This window comes from Populus alba, chromosome 12, assembly GCF_005239225.2.
Source record: "Populus alba chromosome 12, ASM523922v2, whole genome shotgun sequence".
NCBI lineage: Eukaryota > Viridiplantae > Streptophyta > Magnoliopsida > Malpighiales > Salicaceae > Populus > Populus alba.
This window is the reverse complement of record NC_133295.1, coordinates 13,038,833-13,062,095: the sequence shown is the minus strand read 5'-3', so window position 1 is coordinate 13,062,095 and position 23,263 is coordinate 13,038,833. Positions and strand designations below refer to the sequence as shown.

At 35.1% G+C, this 23,263-nt stretch overlaps 1 protein-coding gene and 5 non-coding genes across 6 annotated transcripts; all 6 read right to left on the bottom strand.

Annotated features, from left to right (window-relative positions):
* Window positions 1-12,324: 12,324 nt before the first annotated feature.
* On the bottom strand, window positions 12,325-13,144 carry LOC118042508 (uncharacterized). Its single transcript, XM_035050215.2, has one exon. It carries the CDS (start codon window positions 13,051-13,053, stop codon window positions 12,556-12,558), a length of 498 nt encoding a protein of 165 aa, XP_034906106.1. The 5' UTR covers window positions 13,054-13,144; the 3' UTR covers window positions 12,325-12,555.
* Window positions 13,145-21,481: 8,337 nt separating this feature from the next.
* On the bottom strand, window positions 21,482-21,579 carry LOC118042515 (small nucleolar RNA Z107/R87). Its single transcript, XR_004686471.1, has one exon. It is a non-coding gene; the product is annotated as a small nucleolar RNA Z107/R87 (small nucleolar RNA).
* A 277-nt stretch (window positions 21,580-21,856) lies between these two features.
* On the bottom strand, window positions 21,857-21,952 carry LOC118042513 (small nucleolar RNA snoR31/Z110/Z27). The gene has a single exon (XR_004686469.1). It is a non-coding gene; the product is annotated as a small nucleolar RNA snoR31/Z110/Z27 (small nucleolar RNA).
* A 254-nt stretch (window positions 21,953-22,206) lies between these two features.
* LOC118042516 (small nucleolar RNA snoR31) lies at window positions 22,207-22,299 on the bottom strand. The gene has a single exon (XR_004686472.1). It is a non-coding gene; the product is annotated as a small nucleolar RNA snoR31 (small nucleolar RNA).
* Window positions 22,300-22,483: 184 nt separating this feature from the next.
* On the bottom strand, window positions 22,484-22,584 carry LOC118042512 (small nucleolar RNA R30/Z108). The gene has a single exon (XR_004686468.1). It is a non-coding gene; the product is annotated as a small nucleolar RNA R30/Z108 (small nucleolar RNA).
* A 33-nt stretch (window positions 22,585-22,617) lies between these two features.
* LOC118042514 (small nucleolar RNA Z107/R87) lies at window positions 22,618-22,724 on the bottom strand. The gene has a single exon (XR_004686470.1). It is a non-coding gene; the product is annotated as a small nucleolar RNA Z107/R87 (small nucleolar RNA).
* Window positions 22,725-23,263: the final 539 nt, after the last annotated feature.

Genomic DNA, 23,263 nt, shown 5'->3' with positions numbered 1-23,263 from the left:
AGCCGGTGCAGCTGAGGTAGAGAAAGGATGAGCGAAAAAAAAAAATCTGAATGAGCCCATCTCCTGCTTGGAAAAATTGAAGGGTGATAAAGCTACTATGATCTTTTCTCATGCAAAGATGGGTGTAATGAGCTTGGTGGTCCTTGTTCTTTTTAATGTGGTACTTGTATCCAATTCCTTCTCTCATGATGTTAAACTTGGGATATACAAGAAATCATATACTATTAGTAAGAAAAATAAACAAATAAATTAGTTAAATATTCAAAATAATTCTCACTCCCACTATATATTTCTACATAACGTTCCAAAACCCGGATTGCAAGCTCAAGAACAAATCCATATGGCGAGCTTAATTAAGAATCCAGGTTGTGAGCTCAAGAACGAGTCCAAAACCATATTTGTTGCTTAAGAAAATAATAGCTTATTTCTTGAATTTTGAAACTGAATATATATTCTTTTCACGAAAATCATCTCAATTAGGCTTAAAAATATTTTGGTCGAAGGGCAGGTTCATATGAAGAATAATAAAATAAAAAAGAGAGTCCATAAACTATATATATTATCATTGATATATTACTGCCTGTTCTTGTAGGCCAAATTGAAGGGGAAAATGGAGGATGAGAGAAAATAAAATAGCCACGAGAGCTCACTCAACTGGTTTTTCATATATAAATATATATTTGTAAGGGTAAACTTAGCTCTATATATATAAGCCACTAATGATAAAAATAAGTTGCAGACTCACTTAAACTACATGCTATATCAAATATATATAGCTCCCACACCATGCAAACACTATATATAAGTAGAGTGAAACATGACACTTTGTTGTCTAAGATAACATTTTCACACATGGACTCCAAGCCGACTCCCTCACCCATGGTTGGTTCTCTGTCGGGGTCAGATGGTGATTGTGTTCCATAGCTACTCGGTCCTCCACTGCTGCCACCACCAGTAGAATTACCAAACCCACTTCAGCACCATACCCACCACCTTGAGCACCACCACTCCCAGTTTTGTAACTATATCCTGAGCCTAACCCGCTTCCAGAGCCTGACCCATACCCAAAACCCTTACCAAACCTATTTGGGGATCGACCTGAACCAGACCCATAACCCCATCCACCATTTGGAGTCAAACCCCATCCCCAATTATAGTCCCAGTTAGGTCATGGCCTGAACCACTAGCTCCTAAGGGAGGGCCAGTCTGTCCATTAGACACTGTAGACATCTCATGAAAGGCAAATTTCCTGTCACCTACAACCACCCTGTTGGATGTACCACCAATATTACAGGCAAAAGAGCCTCCGGCGATCAAGAAAAGAAGAAACAGAGTGAAACGAGATAAATTGGGCTGCATTATTTTTCTTATGGCTTTGTGGCTATGCTTCAAGGTATGTATGATGAGGCAATGTGAAATTAATGATCAAAGTAGGGTTGTGACTTAGGTATAGTTAGGATATTGTAATGGTATTTATTGTGGGTATTGATGTTGACAAAGGGTCACCCATGAACGTTTTTACCTTTTGAAAATGATGCACATGTCATTGTGTGAGAGAATTTCACTCACGACTATGCTCTACTTCACGATATTGCACCACCGCCTTCCAACTAAAATATTTCAGCTTCTTGAGACTATAACGTGTTCTTATCCTTAACTCTCGCAATCAGGTGAGTGAATTAATGGTTTGTGTCCAGCAAAAACAATTGAATAGATAACTATGGGTAAAATTAGTTTAGAAGAAGATTGTTGGCTTGAAATGTAGATTGTGTTTGGTTATAGATGATTATCAAAAAACTATTTCAACTAGAATATTTAAGCTGTTAAGTGACGTTCTAAGATAGAATTTATATTATTTTACAACACATCTCTTCAAGTGAAAATATTTTAGACTTGAAACTTATACAGCCTCACACTATTTTTAATTTTATTTTTATCAAATAAATATGAATAATGAGATTTAAACCTACAATCGCTTGATCATTAAAGCTTTAATACCATATTGAATAACCAATTTAACCTAAAAATTTAAACCATTAATTAGTAAGATTTTAAAATATGATTTATAATATTTTTTAAGTGATAACGAAAGAATGTAACTGTAAATGCAGCTCAAAGTGAGAATTTTTAGCATTGCTAGAATCACATCATGTTATTCTTGATTGGATAGCTAGACTTGTGCTAAAAGGAATTTATTGGTAAATATTAAAGAAAATATCGATTGGTTCTTCCCTTAAAAGACCCTTCTTTGAGCCTACTAAATCAATCTTCTTGATGGGTCTCAAAATCAAGGCATGGACAATGATCCTGCCACAATACTTGTATCTAATATTCTTGTATGACACAAGCACCATGCATGTTGGGAGAAGCTTTTCATCAACTAATTCAACATGATGCGAACCCCGTGATCACGTGGTCACGCAACCCACAATCAAGATTGAGATCTGATCCCGGAAAGCCAAAATAGATCTGATAGGAGTGTGATACAATAGAAAACTGCCCCAAGGCACCAACACTATTGAAATGAGTAGAATGACGCCACGAAGCCAGTTAATCTTTGATAAGTCAAATTCAGTTCGTTCAAGAACTGAAGAATGCAAGAATCACTCTCACACGTTAAAACTGAAAAATTTAGAATAATAATCATCAAAGCTGCCGAAATTTTGGCTTACATGAGTTTAAATAGTTCTTCAAAAGTTAACCCTAATGGACCCCTTATGTGAACTTATATGAAATCCACTCAAAACTAGCCCAAAACCCTAAACTAAAAAGCTCATAACCTGATCCAAACAAGCTTTGGACCTTAGCTCAAAACAAAGTTTTGATTAAGCCCAAACATGAAAGAAAATAATAAAAATAACTAATATATCATTAAATATCACTAGCCCTTCTTTCCTTGTGTAGCTAGGATGAATATAGAATCCTTATAAGAAAAGGATTCCAAAACATTAACGAATCACTGCCACACTTGTAGATTATATTGCAGCTCATTAAAGATCCTTGTGGAATTAGAAAATTCCCAAAACAAGCTGTCACATCCTTGTAGGAAAAGAATCCTAACCAAATAGGAAGCCCACAAGTCAAATGGAAGTAAATAACAAAATTCGTACAGCCTCCGTTAACCAGTATTGCGGTTCTTTCCTGAACTCCGATTGACCTGAATGTTTAACCCAAGGTAGGAAGAGATGTCTAGAGAGTCCACATAAAATATTAGCCCGATCCAATGGTCAGGTTGAGAATTATAACTATTGCTGTAAACCTGGACTGTTGCATGTTTTACGCTAAAATCCAAATCTGACCTTACTTGGGTCGTATCACAGGACTGAACCATATCACAACATGTCAAATCAAGAATAATAATAATATTCAGTACATAATTAATTAAATTACTTAATTGAATTTAGGGATGCATCAACCATATATCATATCCAACACGAAACCTGAAACACATGAAGTGATTTATTCATTACAACGTACCACATTTGTGAAGAAAAAAGAAAAATTGTTATTGATTTCAAAAACCAGATAGTTTCAAAATACTACCATTGCCGAAAAACATTTTCCACTGCAATAAAATTGACCAAATTTTTTCCAGAAATATTGATGAATTTTTAATTTTTAGTGATATTAATCGATCAAATTTTTTCATTGCTTAATCTCTCAGTAACCACCGACAAGAATATATCATTAATATATATCAAGGGGAATCACAGTGAAAATAAAAGGAATAAAAAAACTAAACAATAATGACATGTAAGTTTTTATAGATGTTGTTGCCGATGAAGTTAGACCAACAGTATAATTCGTTCATAAATATAATGATGGAAAAATTTATTGATATATTACAATAAGATTTAAAATGATAAAATCATGTAGTGATGTGATATTTATACCTATAGAATTGCTCATAAAATTACCTTGAAATAATTTCTTCAATCAATTTATTTATACCAACAAAATTACCAATCCTCTTTTCTTCCTCCTATATTTCTATTTTTTACTTGTAAAATTTTTCTCCAGAACAAAGTAACAAAACAACGTAACCACCCCTCCCTCTCTCAACCTCAACATAACTCAACCTTTCATAATTTTTCCAGCCATCACAATACTCATTTTATCAACATCCATATTCTATTTAAATTTTATTGACTTCATTATAGTTCATGTGAAGAAAAAGGAAAAATCGTCATTGTATTTCAAAAACCCTACGAGCAATATATAGTAACATAGATGTGAATCATGTGACCTATTGTGCTTAGAATAAATGAAATCATTTTATTTTATTTTTTGCTAGATGGTGAAATGGGAGAGATTTAATCATCATGTTCTTCAATTCCCCGTTAAAGCTTGATTGTCGTATGGGATAATCAAGAAGCCATACATTGTAAATTAGAGGAAGCAAACATTTATTTAAGTGGCAAGCTGCTCCATGAACTTTTAGTAGTTTGTACCTTTAACTGGCCATACCACCTGAAACACTTGGCAATGGAAGGCATGCACACCCCAAGGGGCAATCCCTGAGCTAGCTCTCTCTCTTTTCCTTCCCCATGATAATGGCTTATAGTTGGGCGGTTGCATAAAAAGTCATTTTGCTGGCTTTATGCTCTCTAGTGGCCAAATAATAACTTTGAATTCCACGTTCTTGTTTTGGATTTGATCGAATCTCTTTTCATGAAGATGACCTGATCTTGAAACGTGTACATCCTTCGCATGATCTTTTCTTTCTAGTTGAGTTTGTGGCCATGTCGGCTGTCGCTGTGTGCCTATCCAACAGATTTTTCAACGCACAGAATATTGAGAAATGAGAAATATCTTAGTTATCTGACAAGTTATCCTTGCAGAACCACAAAATGTTTCATTTTAAACTTTGTTTCCCCCTCCTCTCTTTATGTTCCGGGACATGTAATTTGAAAATACCAGAGAATTCATCTTGATGATGCAAAGAGACTGTATAAAAAATTATTCTGCGTCTGTATATTAATCTAAATATGAATAATTCATGTTCTAAGATTTAATTAGCACAATATAGGCAGTTTAACTGTAGATCTACTATAACTGGATCATGCGAATATATAACTTAACATGTTTATGAAACATAGTTAAGATGAAAAAAAGGCTTATTCATGCTAGATGGCGACAACCTGAGAAGAAAAGTTTATAAATTGTTATGATCAGATCTAATGATCGGCCTAAAATTTGAAAGAATTAAAGAAACTAACAATGGACGTTGACAGAAGATGAAGAAGAACTATATTCTCTGCATACTATTTTATTTACAGTGTGCATATATATATGCGTACAATCTTAAAGATAGGATAAGTGCAAGTATTTGAATTTTGAAACTATAACAGATTTGAAACTATAACAGATTATCTTTATTCATCTTCTTCTGATCTTCATCTGATCTTTCTCCCATGCTTGATTCTGCTCCTGATTTTGTTGACGTTGCTATGCTATTCAATACTCTAACACCCCCCCTCAAACTGTGGGGAAGAAGACAGACACACAGTTTGTCTCTGAGAAAACAAAAACGATTTGCAGTATGACTTTTTGTAAAGACATCAGCGATTTGATCTTGGGTGGAGGTATGCAGAATTTGAACATCATGATTAACCACCTTCTCCCTGACGAAATGGTAGTCAATTTCAATGTGTTTGGTGCGTGAATGAAAGACAGGATTAGAAGCTAATGCAATAGCACTGACATTGTCACACCATAAGCTTGGAGCAGTAGATAACGTGATATGCAATTCTCGAAGAAGCATGCGAAGCCAGTACAATTCAGCTGTTGTATGAGCCATGCTTCTATATTCAGCCTCTGTGCTAGATCGAGAGACAACACTCTGCTTTTTGCTGGACCAAGATATAAGATTAGAGCCAAAAAACACACCATAACCGGTGGTGCTCCTCCTGTCATCAGGATTGCCTGCCCAATCAGAGTCACAGAAGGCATGCATTGTGATTGGTCCTGGAGTGTAAAGAAGCCCAAACTCGACAGTACCTTTAAGATAGCGCAAGACACGCTTAACAGCTACCCAGTGAAGTTCACGTGGAGAGTGCATAAACTGGCATAACTGGTTTACTGAGTAGGAAATATCCGGTCGTGTGATTGTGCAGTATTGAAGAGCCCCTACAACTCGCCGATATTCAGTTGGATTTTCTAACAGTTCACCAGCAGTAGATGAGAGTTTTGAGCCAGAAGATGATGGACAACGAAGAGGCCTTGCACCAAGCATATAGGTACTGTTGAGCAAATCAGTGATATACTTTGTTTGTCGCAGATGTAAACCAGCTTGGTTTCTAATGGCTTCAACACCAAGAAAGAAACTTAATTCCCCCAGGTCTTTAATGGGAAACACGGTCTGTAGTTGATCAATAAAAGAATGAATTGCTTGATTGTCAGATCCTGTGATTATGATATCATCAACATATACTAACACAAAAACACATAAATCGTCAGAATTATATGTAAACAGTGAATAGTCCATCTTGGATTCTGAAAAACCAAAGTCAATCAGCTGCTGTGAGAGGCGTTTAAACCAAGCTCGAGGAGCTTGTTTGAGGCCATAAATGGACTTGTGTAGATAGCATACATGATCAGGAAAGATGTGATCTTCATAACCTTTCGGCTGTTCCATGTACACTACTTCATCGAGTATACCATGCAGAAAGGCATTAGAAACATCCAATTGCCGAATATTCCATTTGAATGAGACTGCAAGAGAGAGGATTAATCTGATGGTAGTAGGCTTTACTACTGGCGAAAAAGTATCAAAGTAATCAATACCAGGAATTTGTTCAAATCCTTTGGCTACAAGTCTTGCTTTGTAGCGATCAATACTGCCATCAGGATGTCTCTTTAGCTTATACACCCATTTATTTCTGACAACATGTGTATCTGAAGGTCTAGGACAGAGAGACCATGTGTTATTTGCCAGTAACGCATCAAATTCACGTCCCATTGCTGCTTTCCAATGTGGGTTGGATACTGCCTTTGTGAAACAAGTAGGTTCAGATTCAATGACTATACTAGATAAAACACGTAGAGGATGTCGGGTAGAATAAAAAGTTTTAAAACCAGGGAACTCTTTAGGCTTAAGACTACCCGTTTGAGATCTGGTAACCATCTGTCTAGGCAGTTCAGAAGACATTGCAGGAGAAGAAACAGGATCAGCTAAGGACACAGTGGCGGTAGGAGAAGGCAATATTGGAGAAGACAGGACAGGGGATATGGCAGGACAAAAGCTAGAATCAGATAATGACACATGTTCGGTGGAATAAGGTGTAGGAATTGGAGTTGCAATTGTGGAAGGTGGTAAGGATGGACCTGCAGTAGAAGGAGGACTTTCGGTTGCAGTAGAATTGGAAATTATAACTGGTGGAGTAGAATTGAAATGTTGAGCATGAGAAATTAAAGGAATTAATTTGGAAGGAAGAGTAATACCTGGCGACTGGTTGCTCGTAGGAGTGGCAGAAGAATGACTTTTATCCAAGTGAGGGAAAGTGTCTTCATCAAAAACAACATGCCTGGAAATAAACACCCTGCCTGTAGCAAAATCTAAACACCGATAACCTTTTTGCTGACTGGAATATCCTAAGAAAATACATTGTTTGCTTCTAAAAGCTAACTTATGTTTTTCATATGGTCTGAGATAAGGATAACATGCACAACCAAAGGTGCGCAAGTCAGAGTAGCGAGGCATAGTTTTATGGAGAACAAAGTAAGGTGTGATATTATTAAGGACTTTCGTTGGTAAACGATTGATCAGGTATACTGAAGTAAAGAAGGCATCTACCCAATAACAGTTTGGAAGACAAGCTTGTGCTAATAAAGTCAATCCCATTTCTTGAATATGGCGATGTTTACGTTCAGCAATTCCATTTTGTGGGGATGTATAGGGACATGTCAAGCGATGAAATATTCCATGTTTAGCTAAAAAATTCTGAAATTCTGTTGATAAGTATTCTCCACCATTATCAGATTGTAGTTGTTGAATCGTGCAGGAGAATAAATTTTCAACAAGAACTTTATATTGTTGAAATATGGAAAAAACGTCACTTTTAAAACGCATAGGATACATCCATGTAAAGCGACTAAAATCATCAATGAATAAAACATAATATCGACATCCCCCTACTGAAGTAACAGGAGATATCCAGACATCAGTGTGAATCAAGGCTAAAGGTCTGGCCGATTGTCTTTGAGAATCACTAAAGGGTAGTTTTTTAGCTTTTCCTAACTGACAAGGAGAACAAATACTTGATTTGCTAGGTGACTCTTTTATTGGTAGGAAAGAAGATAAATAATTTAAAATGGAATTGGAAGGATGACCAAGGCGTTTATGCCATTGATCTCTAGTTGCCTTTGTCCCTAATTTAGAAGTAAAACAACGAAATTGCTTGGTGCAATTTTTATTCCCATTGATTGGATAAAGGCCATTCTCAACCAGCCCTTGGAGCAGCAGTCGGTTGGTCGTGTTTTCCTTGACAAAAAAAGAAGTTCCAGTAAGTATGAAGTAACAATTATTGTCAAGGCAGAATTGATTAATGGATAAGAGATTAGATGCAGCTTGAGGACAATACAAAACATTATTCAGACGGAAAGAATTATGTGATGTATTTAACAAGGAGGAACCAGTATTTTGAATCATCAAACCTGAACCATTTCCAACTTGGACAGTATCCATACCATCATAAGGCTGCAGGGTTGTTAAATCTGCTACATTAGCAGTAATGTGAGCATTAGCCCCACTGTCAGCATACCAAGTTTGTTGCTCAAAAGTATTATTGGCTTCAGCAGCCATGGCTGCCAATTCAGAAGGAGGTCGTCTGCCCTGAAAAGAAAAGTTAAACCGCTGAAAACAATCCAATGCAGCATGACCAGATTTGTCACATATTTGACATTGTGGTCTGTCATATGAAGGAACACGATCACTATGAGGCTGAATTCTGGAAGGGCCTCGAGGTAGTGCAGAATGTGGCTGGAATTTGGCAGGAATCAGTGCAGGTTTCCGTTTTTGATAATGAGATGTTTTTGCAGCAAAAGCAAAATTATGAGTTTGGATGGGATTGGAGGCTTCAAGTAATGTTTCAAAACTGAGAAGTTCAGATTGAAATTCATCCAAAGATAGATCTTTATCTCTACAAGCAAAATTATAGGACGTGATAAAGGGTGTAAAGTGGGGACGAAGACCTCCAATTAGAAATGTAATGAAGTCTTGATCGTCGACAGGTTTGCCTGCAGCAGCAAGTTGATCAGCCAACAGTTTAGCATCTTCAAGAAATGCAGAACATGGTCGGTTGCCTTGAACAAGAGTCTGAAGTTGCCTTTTAAGAAGAGCAATACGGGACCTTGAGGTAGATGAAAATCTTGCCTGAAGAGAGTCCCAAACTTGTTTGGAAGTCTTTAGATTAAAGACAGTAGAAACTAACTTCTCAGAAATGGAAGCTAGTAGCCAGCTAAGAACACAATTATCTTGTTTGAACCAAATTGTGTAAGCTGGATTAGAAGAATTATCTGAAAGAGTTCTGGTTGGTGGCTCTGCAGAACCATCAATCATACCATTGAGATCATGGCTACGAAGAAAGACTTGAAATTGAACACTCCATGGCAGGTAATTATGTCCTTCAAGTCTTTAACTGACTGGTTGTGAATTGGATTGAATCTTTTGGGGTGAAGAGAACAGGGGAAGAGTTGTAGAATCAGATGAAGTCATGGTTGATGAAAAAGAAAGAGTTGTGTTTGTGTTTAATGTGCGGAAGCTGTGGCAAATCAGGTGTTAACCTATATTTGCTCTGATACCATGAAAGAATTAAAGAAACTAACAATGGACGTTGACAGAAGATGAAAAAGAACTATATTCTCTGCATACTATTTTATTTACAGTGTGCATATATATATGCGTACAATCTTAAAGATAGGATAAGTGCAAGTATTTGAATTTTGAAACTATAACAGATTTGAAACTATAACAGATTATCTTTATTCATCTTCTTCTGATCTTCATCTGATCTTTCTCCCATGCTTGATTCTGCTCCTGATTTTGTTGACGTTGCTATGCTATTCAATACTCTAACAAAATTTTAATAAATTATTCAACAAGCCTAGTTCTATAAAAGGTCTATTGTTATAATCAGTGAAGGTATTAAACTCTTAAATTATGCTTAGAAGATGTTTTTTTAATCAATTTCGTTATCTTCCATTTTATTTTTAGATTTTTTGCTTACTTTCAGATTTATTATTGTCTTTCCTATTTAATTTAGGATTCTATTTTCCTATTCTGAGAAGTTCGACTTCTAACGTATTTAATGAGCTTTAAACATTTTAAAGAGACAAGGTATATAAGAGAAAAATACTGAAAAGTAAAATACTAAATAAAATTCTTGTGGTGATAATTATTTCCACAGCAGTTTTATTTTTCTTTTGTTTGCTATCTTATCGTGTTATTTTCTATATGCCTCATAATAGAAAAGAAAACTTAATTAATTCCTGTAAAAAAAAAAAAACAAGTTAATTTGAGAACACATTGAATCTTAAAATAAAGAGATAGGCAGAAAGTGCATAAAAACTATGTCGATATCCTGGTCCATCATATATATATATATATATAAACCAATAAATAAAACAAAACGAAGTTGATATCTAGCCATTGGCTTAGCCTCTTATCTACGATGAATGGTTTCTATTTGAAGTGGAGTATAAGCAAGTCGATAAACTGGTCCAGCTTTGGACCAGTCTGTAGTCTAGGACACACTTAAAAGTTACCTAGCTACGACTTCCATGCTCAACATGCACAGATTGTCTGAAAACTAGACCCTACCCACTAAGATGAACAGCAAATATTGCCTTGATATTTTATCAGCCAAACCGTGTGGGGTCATTTTCTGAGTTTCATATGCATACATTCTGCAGGCCAATTTGCCTAAGCTCGTGTAGGAGATTGAAGTTGATCACCTCTTAGTGTGGACCAGATCTCGCAACTTCAACTGCTCACTTGAGTACGTGTGTTAGGCCAATTCATGTGCAATAATTTGTCAGTAATTCTTTTTATTTCAGTGTTCATCTCTCATCATGCAGAATTTGACCCCTTGCCTTACCGACATGCTATGTAAATGCATTATATTTGCTTAATCAATGGGGGAAGGAACAAAAACTCGATATATAGATTTTGCTTAAAAGCCATCTTGTTGTCTAAATCAATTTTCTACTTTCGTAACTTGCTAAGATCCAAAACCCTGATCTCATCTTCGTTTTCTCCCCAGGAGGATTACAAAATGTGGAGAGCAAAATATTTATATTACTGTCTTCGTATGATCAATCTTTTAGCTTGCAATGGCATTTATAAGGGCTTGTTCATCTCTTTCGTTCGAGTGTTTCATGGGAGATCGAACACTCATGAATGATCATGTTACAAGAAAATCACAGGTTATGGCAGAAGGAGCTGCCATTTGAGAATAACAACATACCATGCACAAAAGGGAACTTGAAAGACATTTGCAAAGTACATCTATGAACGTTCTCCATACATAGTGGGAGATGCCATCGGTCACTGTCTTTCTTATTGCACTCCTGTTAACACTTTTTTTGCCCTGCAGATCGATGGCATGGTCCATCTTCCTTCCTTTCTTTTATTAAGGAAAGTCCACCACTTTGATGTGGCTACAAATGGGATTATAGGCTATTGATCATATAAATCCATAGGAGGATTAAACATTATCCGTTGAGCATCACAAGCTTGTCTTAAACAAAGTGGCAGACAGGATTGGAGTAGCAGCAAGATCTGATATGAAAATAATTAACTGGTGGATGGAGTCCACTCCTTATCAGATATTTTAGCATGTTTGTTTACGTTTTTCCTTTGAATTAAATTACCATACATTGAACCTTTTTAGCGGCTAAGCATCATCGAAAAAGTCTCCTGAAATGGTGACAAAAAATAACCTGGAAGTAGTGACCCGATAATTATCACTACAGAGTAGATTTCGGCTAGTTCAGTGTCAAACAGGTTTAGGCATGTCCAGTGAACCTTTCAAGATCATTGTATCTCTTTAGTGCTTAAAATACATGTATGTATCTTCAGGTAAAAATGGATCTCTAGCTTATTTCTTTAATTTTGAAACTGAATATTCTTTTCCCAAAAATAATCTCAATTGGGCTTAAAAATATTTTTATCGAAGAGCAGATTCATATGAAGAATAATAAAATAAAAAGGAGAGTCCATAAACTATATATTATAATTGATATTACTTCATGTTCTTGTAGACCAAATTGAAAGAAAAAATCGAGGATGAGAGAATGTAAAATAACCATAAGAACTCACTCAAGTATGAAAATAACTGATTTTTCATATATAAATATATATATTTGTGAGGGTAAACTTAGCTATAGCATATCTATATAAGCCACTAATGATAAATATAAGTTGCAAACTCACTCAAACTGCATACTATATCAATATAGCTCCCACACCATGCAAACACTATATATAAGTAGAGTGAAACATGACATTTGTCGTCTAAGATAACATTTTCGCACATGGACTCCAAGCCGACTCCCTCACCCATGGTTGGTTCTCTGTCGAGGGTCAGATGGTGATTGTGTTCCATAACTACTCGGTCCACCGCTTCCTCCACCGCTGCCACCACCAGCAGAATTACCAGACCCACTTCCAGCACCATACCCACCACCTTGAGCGCCACCACTCCCAGTCCCATAACCATATCCTGAGCCTGACCCGCTTCCAGAGCCTGATCCATACCCAAAACCCTTGCCGAACCCAGTCGGGGACCGGCCTGACCCGGACCCATAACCCCATCCACCATTTGGAGTCGAGCCCCATCCCCAATTATAGTCCCAGTTAGGCCCGTGACCTGAACCACTAGCTCCTGAAGGGGGACTAGTCTGTTCAATAGGCACTGTGGACATCTCAGGAGAGGGAAATTTCTTGTCATCTATAACCACTCTATTGGACGCACCACCAATATTACGGGCAAAAGAGCCTCCGGCGATCAAGAAAAGAAGAAACAGAGTGAAACGAGAGAAATTGGACTGCATTATTTTTCCTATGGCTTTGTGGCTATGCTTCAAGGTATGTATGATGAGGCAATGTGAAATGATCAAAGTAGGGTTGTGACTTAGTTATAGTAAGGATATTGTAGTGGTATTTATAGTGGATATTGATGCTGACAAGGGGTCACCCATGAATGTTTTTACCTTTTGAAAATGGTGCAATACATGTCATTGTGTGAGAAAACTTCACTCATGGTTAAGCACTACTTCATGATATTGCACTACCGACTTCCAACTAAAATATTAGAACTAGTTGTTTGGGGTTTATTATTTATATATATGTGTGATGATTCATAAAAGTAACAAATATTCCACGGCGTTTACAATGCATAACAAATTTTACTCCTTTTTTTCTCTTGTACCTACTTATAATGATATTGCATATGCACATGACATATATACAGGTTTAAGGCAGTTTTTATTTAGTCTCAACTTAAATTTTATCCTGCCATCATCCAATGGAACAAGACGAGACGAGTCTCATGGGCACTAAGTTTTACTCGAGGGAAGTCTTGAAGCATTTACAGAAATCACAATGCAACCAGCCATGGGAATTGTCTTGTTTACTGCTGGAATCCTCAAACCAAATCAAACTGCCCTATATCTCTGCAACGCCTTGCATACCTCACGCAGAAGCTTCTCGATCAGCAATGGACGTGAAACGGTTCAGTTTAGTACCGACGTTGACTGAAGAACCGGCAGCACTCTGCGATATTGTACAAAATAACTCTTCCATAACAAGTTGCAATGAGACAAATATCTAAATTTCGCATCCGAACTTAATAAAAGGCATTAAAGAAACTTTAAGAACTCCTGACATTGTAAACAAATGGAAGCTTTAGGAGGTAAAGCCACCGAATTGAGCAAAGGGAAATTTCTATTTTCGGCCAGTTTGTCTTGAATTCTTGATGAGTTTTGTGATCATTATGGCCCAACGGCTCTTTCCTTTTGTTTAAACCTTCTGATTTTAATTGAATCAGCAGAACGAGACGGCTCTCAGAGAAATGAGAAAAATCTACCCAGCGAAGCAGAAATCAAAGAAAACAATTATACACGTTGCTGAAAAGCTGTTAGCACTGATTTGACAGTATTCTAGCTATCAAATCAGATCTAAAAAACTTTCAAAATATGTCAATAATATTGGATATTCCTGCCCAGCAGTAATTCATAGTATTGATCTGACTGTGCTAGATAAAAACAGTTTTAAAAATTAAGAAGTTGGTCTGCCTAACCAATCAAACACACCGATCTCAAGTTTGCTTGTATCTAAAAATATTATTATTTGTATTATAAATATTTTAAATTTATTTTTATTATAATTAATAGTATTAATATCATAATTAAAAAAATTTAAAAATATATCATTATTTTTTAAAAACAAACATAGATTTTATTTTGAGGGTAAATTATTAATATCATCATCATCATCATCATCATTAATAAATTTAAAGAAAAATATTATTAATATCAAAGAAAAATAATAAATTTTATTTGAAGGGATTAAAAACTATCAAAACTTGAGCCATATAAGTTTAATATTATTATTAATATCATAAATATTATTAAATTCATTAATATTATTAAATTTGAAATAAATTTTATTGTTATAAAAAAACACACATTTGATTTGAATGATAAAATCAATTATTATTATTATTATTACTAGCTTGGGTCTAGCATGTCCTTCCAAACCCAAGAAACTAAGAACTGGAAAGGGACACCTGACCCTTGGTTGATGAGTCCGCGTCAACACTCAATGCTCTTAAGTCCTGCATCCTTACCAAACTCTGATGGGTTTGGATTGCAGTCAAACCCAAGGCTTTTGAGTCTGGCATTTAAGAGAGGCTCAAAGCTCTTGGACCTAGTGTCGCAGCGAGACCCACTTAAACTTGGGTAAGTTTATTATTATTAATAATAATAATATTATTATTATTTATATTATAGATATTATTATTTTTATGATAATTAATATTATTAAGATTAAAAATATTATTATATGTATTAAAAATATTTTTAATTATATTATTATTTATTCTTTTCCATTTCTGGTAATATGGTCCCTCATCATATAGTTCTTTTTAATGCAATACTTGTATCCACTTCCTTCTCTTATGATGTTAAACTTGGAATATAGCATTCTTTAATTTTGAATGGCACAAGCTCCATGCATGTTGGGAGAAACTTTTTGCATAAACTAATTTAACATGTCAAATCACGAAAAATAATATTATTTAGTATATAATTAATTAGGGATAAATCAAGTATATAACATTCTGTCAGTATATACCAACTAAATTACAAAAGTATTACAATAAGATTCAAAACAACAAATCATATGGTGACATAATATTTATACTGACAGAATTGCCAATACAATTACCATCAAAATAATTTTGTCAATCAATATTTCGGTAATATTTATACCGACCGACCCTCTTCACCTTACAAGCAATTTATAGTAGCTAGCATAGATATTAATCATGTGACCTATTGTGCTAATTAGAATAAATGACATCTTTTTTTCTTCTTTTTTTTTTAATAGATGATGACCCATACCCAAAACCCTTACCGAACCCAGTTGGGGACCAACCTGAACTAGACCCATAACCCCATCCACCATTTGTTGTCGAACCCCATCCTCAATTATAGTCTCAGTTAGGCCCGTGGCCCGAACCACTAAGGGGGACTAGTCTGTCCATCAAGCATTGTAGACATCTCAAGAGAGACAAATTTCTTGTCACCTACAACCATCATGTTGGACGTATCATCAATATTACGGGCAAAAGAGCTTCTTAAGATCAAGAAAAGAAGAAACAGAGTGAAACAAGATAAACTGAGCTGCGTTATTTTTCTTATGAATTTGTGGCTATGCTTCAAGGTATGTATGTATGATGAGGCAATGTGAAATGATCAAGGTAGGGTTGTGATTTAGGTACAGTAAGGATATTATAGTGGGTATTGATGCTAACAAGGGATGAACGTATAAAAATTATTCTATGTCTGTTTATTAATCTAAATATGAATAATTTATATACTAAGATTAATTTAACACGATGCAAGCTGTTTACTTGTATATCTACTATAACTGGATCATGCAAATAGCTTAATAGATTTATGAAACGTAGTTAAGATGATAAAAAGGCTTGTTCATGCGAGATGGATAACCTGAGAAAAAAAGTTTATAATTTGTTATTAGATTATTAGATCTGCCTCAAATTTTAACAAATGATTCAACAAGTCCAGTTCTATAAAGGGTCGATTGTTATAACCAGTGGAGGTTTTAACTAAAGACTCTTAAATTAGGATTAGAAAATGTTTTTTGAATCAATTTCGTTATCGTTTTTTGTTTACTTTCAGATTTTATATTGTCTTTACTGTTTAAATTAAATTCCGATTTTTCTATCATGTGAAGTTCGAGTTCTAACATATTTAATGAGTTTTAAATATTTTAAGGAGACAACGTATATTAGAGAGAAAAATACTGAAAAGTAAAGTACTAAATAAAATTCTTGTGGTGATAATTATTTCCACAGCAGTTTTATTTTTCTTTTGTTTGCTATCTTATCCTGTTATTTTCTATATGCCTCATAATAGAAAAGAAAACTTAATTAATTACTGTAAAAAAAAAAAGTTAATTTGAGAACACATTGATTCTTAAAATAAATAGATAGGCAGAAAGTGCATAAAGAATAGTATGTTTGGTAATGCAGTAGTAGTTGTTTTTTAAATAATTTTTCGTATCGAAATGCATGTTAATAATATTTATTTTATTTTTAAAAAATTATTTTTGACATCAAAACGATACAAAACATACAAATTATATTAATTTTTTTAAAAAAAATTAAATTTTATGGGAACTTGGTTTAAAAAACCGTGTTCCCAAATGCTTTCCTATTTCGATATCATGGTCCAAAAAAAAAACACGAAGTTGATATCTAGTCATGGACCTCTTATCTACAATGAATGGTTTCTATTTGAGGTGGAGTGTAAGCAAGTCGATAAACAGGCCCAGTTTTGGACCTGTCCGTAGTCTAGGACACACTTAAAACTTACCTAGCTACGACTTCCATGCTCAGCATGCACAGATTGTCTGAAAACTAGACCCTACCCACTAAGATGAACAGCAAATATTGCCTCGATATTTTTGTCAGCCAAACCGTGTGGCCCACATTCTGCAGGCCAATTTGCCTAAGCTCGTGTAGGAGATTGAAGTTGATCACCTCTCTCAGTGTGGACCAGATCTCGCAACTTCAACTGATCACTTGAGTACGTGTGTTAGGCCAATTCATGTGCAATAATTTGTCAGCAAGTCTTTTTCTTTCAGTGTTCATCTCTCATCATGCAGAATTTGACCCCTTGCCTTACCGACTTGCTGTGTAAATGCATTATATTTGCTTAATCAATGGGGGAATTAAGCAACAAACACTCGATATATAGACTTTGCTTAGAAGCCATCTTGTTGTCTAAATCAGTATTCTACATTCTTACTTGCTAAGATCCAAAACCCTGATCTCATCTTCGTTTTCTCCATGGGAGGATTACAAGATCTGGAGAGCAAAATATTTATACCACTGTCTTCGTACGATCAATCTGTACTGATAATAGTTGAGATATATATAGGGACCTTTAGCATGCAATGGCATTTATAAGGGCTTGTTCATCTCTTTCGTTCGAGTGTTTCATGGGAGATCGAACACTCATGAATGATCATGTTACAAGAAAATCACAGGTTAGGACAGAAGGAGCTGCCATTTCAGACTAACAACATATCATGCATCAAAGGGAACTTGAAAGACATTTGCAAAGTACATCTATGAACGTTCTCCATACATAGTGGGAGTTGCCATCGGTCACTGTCTTTCTTATTGCACTCCTGTTAACACTTTTAGCCGAGCAGATGGCATGGTCCATCTTCCTTCCTTTCTTTTATTAAGGAAAGTCCACCATTTTGATGTAGCTACAAATGGGATTATAGGCTATTGATCATATAAATCCATAGGAGGATTAAACATTATCCGTTGAGCATCATAAGCTCGTCTTAAACAAAGTGGCAGACAGGATTGGAGTAGCAGCAAGATCTGATATGAAAATACTGCTGGATGGAGTCCACTCCTTATCAGATATTTTAGCATGTTTGTTTACGTTTTTCCTTTGAATTAAATTACCATACATTGAACCTTTTTAACGGCTAAGCATCATCGAAAAAGTCTCCTGAGACGGTGACAAAAAATAACCTGGAAGTAGTGACCCACTAAACTATCACTACAGAGTAGATTTCGGCTAGTTCAGTGTCAAACAGGTTGAGGCATGTCCAGTGAACCTTTCAATATCATTATATCTCTTTAGTGCTCAAAATACAAGTATGTATCTTATGATAGAGACACCAGAAGTATACAGCAGATTAAATGAGTTAATGGATGGAGACAACAGAGAATAGCCCGACTTGACTGAGCTCATCCATACTTATTTCATTATATTTTTATTTTATTTGAGTTATTTATTTAATCTTTATTTATATTGGATATATAGTCTCTAGTGCCTGGTAGTTTGGGGTTTATTATTTATATATATGATGGTTTCATAAAAGTAACAAATATTCCACGGCGCATACAATGCATAAAAAATCTACGGGCTACAAACTATGTCCAGTACAGGGGAACAATTTATCATATGAATTCACGGGCACTTTGACAAGTGACATCATCACGTCCATTAGATTCTGCAAAGGAAATTGAATAGAGAAAACACGAAGCTGCCTCATAGTGCTACCACCCCAAAAATTAAAGGAAAATACCTACGAGCTGAGCCTTGAAGAGCTAGGAATAATTTACCCATAAATCAAAGGAAAATACCTACGAACCGATCCTCGACAGGCTAGGAGCATCGGGCCCGCTGAAATTCAAGGCCAATACCTACTAAAGTAGCCCAAAAAGCAAATGCCAAATACCAACATAACATAGGCCTGACTAGAAAGGACATACCAGGCCGGAAATTAGAGGCAATAACTATTGGACCAAGCCCCGATGAGGTACAGAACCAGTCCCTGGACCTAATGGCGTATAAAAAAAAAAAAAGAGAAGCAAATACCTAGCGAAACAGAAATCAAAGAAAACAATTATCGAACCAGCCTCCGAAGGGCCGCCACCAACCAGACCAGAAATGAAAAGCAAATACCTAGCCAACTGATCCGACTGAGACCTGACAAGCTATGACCAGCCAGCCCAAACATTAAAAGCAAATACATACCGAACCAAGCCCTAACTGGGATGAGACATGCCACCCCAAAAATCAAAGAAAAATACATATCAAACCGAGTCCTGCCATGCCATGACCTGGCAATCCCCAAAATTCAAGGCAAATCAAATGCTACATACCGAACCGAGCATTGAAAGGCCATGATCAACCAAGGCAAGAAATTCTTAACAAAACTCTAATTCGTGGATTTTTATTGTAGATGAATGAATGTACTGTAAATCAAGAGAGACAATTCATTATGAACTTGCATAGTTTTTTTGCTATGTTAATTAATAAAACTCTAAAACGCATAAGATTTTACTATACATAATGAATCAAGAAAATTCAATATTGTGGAATTATTGTTTACAATTAACTATAAACTTGCATAATTGCTTTATTATATATTAAAACATATGGGGATTTCTAATAAATGTACTTACACTATGGACTAAGATACAATTAAATGGCATTGGAACATCATGGGAGCATTTTTTTCTATTTTTAGCCAAAAATTGCAGCTAGGGACGTAGCCCATTTGACTTTTGCCATTAAGATAAGAGAGAGAGGTTAGAGTCATTGGGTCTAGCTTTGATTCAGACCCAATTGCTATTGGTCTGTTGACAAATCAAACTCAAAAAACTTTCGTAAAATGCCAATAATGTTAGGTCCTGCCTCATTATGGACGACACTGTAATGCCTTTTGGGGGGCTTTGTCTTTTTTGTTTATAAATTAGAAAGGGTTGCTAGGTCGCTGCAATAAGACCCAATAGCTTTAGATCTAACTACCATCAAGAACCAAGGATGTTAGGTCATGTTGGACCCATTAGAGTTGGGTCATACCCCTAGTAAGACCTAAGAATTTAATTTCTTGTTTTCTCTTTCATACAGTAAATAGAAAATAAATAGATGATATTTTTGTTTCATTTGAGGTTTGATTGAATTTTTTTATTGAAGTACATGTTTGTTTTTGCCTTTAAAAAATATTTTTAAAAATAAAAAAAAATTCATTTACTTCAAATTAAGATTTTTATTTATTTTTCTCTTGAATTTTTTTGATAATTTCTTTCTTTATTTATATTTGTATTTTTTGATGTGATTATATAAAATATAGATTTTAAAATATTAAAAATATTATCTTAATATATTTTAAGAAAAACATTTTAAAATATTTTCAATTTTTTTACCTCTTGAAATGATTTTTTTGTTTGTTGATGATATATATATTTTTTTCATTTTAGGTTAAGTTGAATTTTTTATTAAACATTTGCTTGTTTTTACGTTTCAAATATGTTTGAAAATAAATTTATTTTTTTTTAATTTTTTTACTTTAAATTAATACTTATTTTATTTTAAAAAAAAAAAAAAACATATTAAGATTGGGTCTCTGGACTAGCAAACCCAAAAATAAATTATTAAATTAGGTCGAAGGACTCGGCCGAGTTGGGTTCTGGTCATAAAAGATCCAAAATAATTTTATGTCATCCTCACAACAGGACCCATTAGTATCGGGCTGCGCTGGCAGCAAGCCCTACCTCCCATCATATTATGACCCAACAACATTTTATCTTTTAATCAGGACTCAACAGCTTTTAGCCCTGCCTTTCTCTTGATCTAAAGCCTAATTGGGTCCTAAACTACTAGGACCTAATATATTTGGACCCTACCAGCCGCCATGACCCGACCCCTAAGTAGACCCTACCTCCATAGGACTCAACATCTTTGACCCTTTTACATAACATCTTCGGCCATGCTCAGCTACAGAACCCAATGTTTTGGGTCCTGCTATGAACCAAGGGCCAGGCCCCAACATTTTGAATCCTGCAATGAGGCAAGGGCCAGGCCCAACATTTTGAATCATGCAATGAGGCAAGGGCCAGGCCCAGAGCATTCTGATTTTGCATTTCAAAATCTAGACCTACAGTTAACCAGTTCCTTGTACGGAAAAATATGCATACCTGCCTTTTATAACTCAATTTCTTTCCCAGATTAATTGTCCAGTATCTTGAATTATCGTTTAACATATAAAGACAAATTGTTTCCTCAACTTGATATGTACGGGTGAATTATGCAAACACGCTGACAGGACGTCTTCCAATTCAAGCTAACAGTTCCCCCTGTTGGCAAGTCTATTGTGAGTTATTTACGCAGAAGATTAAACTAAATACTTTAAAACAAAGATCGCTCAGTTCAGCGGTGATCGACATACAAGCTTTCGGAAAGAAAGATTGCAATCCGGTCTGTTGAGCTTGAATTTTAAATGTCATCATTGCGATCTATATTACAAAAAACAACTTGAGTAGCAAAACAACTTGAATCTATGATGTTCCCATGCTTCCTCAAAACCTTTTTTCCAAATGCTTAAAAGAAAGAATCTGAAGCATGGAATATATCACAAAAAAACCATTTGATTTGCATGCACCCAAGAGGAGAATTCCATGAAATGTGCACATACTGGGTTAAGGAAATCAATCGAACCATTCAGTATACGCTGACTTCTTAAAAACATAACACACAAATAACACAGCAATGTCAATAAAATTGGATGGCCAAAATCATCATCAGAATGGAAATTTTATTCTCATCCATAGCTAGGAAAGCCATGTAGGAAGGTGTCCTAAGATTTTTCCAATTTTCATCAATTGATAATTGCGAGGAAGAGGGATTGTTCCAATTCCTCAAAAATTAGAAGCTAATCGAGAGATTGAGTTCATTTTGACCGACCCAAATTGTCAAAACAAAGGCAATGATTTTACTTTCTTAGGAAAAGCATCAAAGAAAATTACCAATATTAACCAGACAAATCAGCTAAATTACAGCTACAAACAGGGTTATAATCCAAAGTCAAAACCCAGTTCAGAAACATAAAATAAGAACAAAAATAAGAAATTAAAAAAATCACTAGCAGATTCAGAGGCAGATATTTTAGACATCAATCAACAGTAAATGTCTCAGATCAAGTGTTGGATTATAGTATATTTGCTTCATCATAATCATCAACAGCATCCAATCACACAACAAATAAAAATTAAATCAAACAGAAACTCAAGATAATTAAAGGGAAAGGGTCAGAAGAGGGAGCTGTAAGTCCTCACTGTAACGTCCAAAATTCCCACACAAATAAAACCATTTCTATTTTTTTAAAAGGCAAAATAAACTTGAAAACTGAAAAACACAGAGATTACTCAGTGATGGCTTGAAATTAAATTGGTTCGATTCTGCCAGCTAATTTCCTCAACTTTGAATCAGAAGAGGGAGCTGTAAATCCTCATTGCAATCTCAACAAGACAAAAAAAAAAGTAACATAAAGAGAAAGATCACTCAGTTCAGCGGGATTATCGACACGCAAAGTCTTTCTCAATAAAGAAAAACCCTGCATTCCGGTCTGTTGAGCTTGAATTTCGTGAGTCATCACCGCGATCTCTCTTTTTTATATAATTTATATAAACAAAAAACCTTGTTCATAAGACGCAAATATAAATTTCAAGAAGAAAAAAACTAGGGTTTTAGAGGGAGAAAGGTTTCAGAAATGGTGAAGAGATGAGAATTGCGATGGTGGCTAGGCTTTTATAGGAGTGATTAGAATTAGGGTTTTTTGCGGCGGTGTCAAAACCTTTGTGGGCTTTGTTTTCGTTAAGGCCATGAAACTATAATAGAGTATCGTGGGCTTGGCTTAACATTATAATGAGGCGAAGTATCGAAAAGCAGTGATGTCCGCTGCAAGTCTCCCTCTCCATTTGCCCTAATGGAGGCAGGCATGGAGATGAATAAAAATACCCGATTTAATTGGATAGATTTTTATATCCATATTTATGTATATTGATAGTTTATTATATTTATATTTTTTTAATATGTCTAAAATATTTTATGCTGCATTCATTCCAAGGATTATCTTGTATAATTTTTTTATAAATATAAAATAATTTAATTTTTCATTGCTTGTGCACTTGGTGAAAATTGG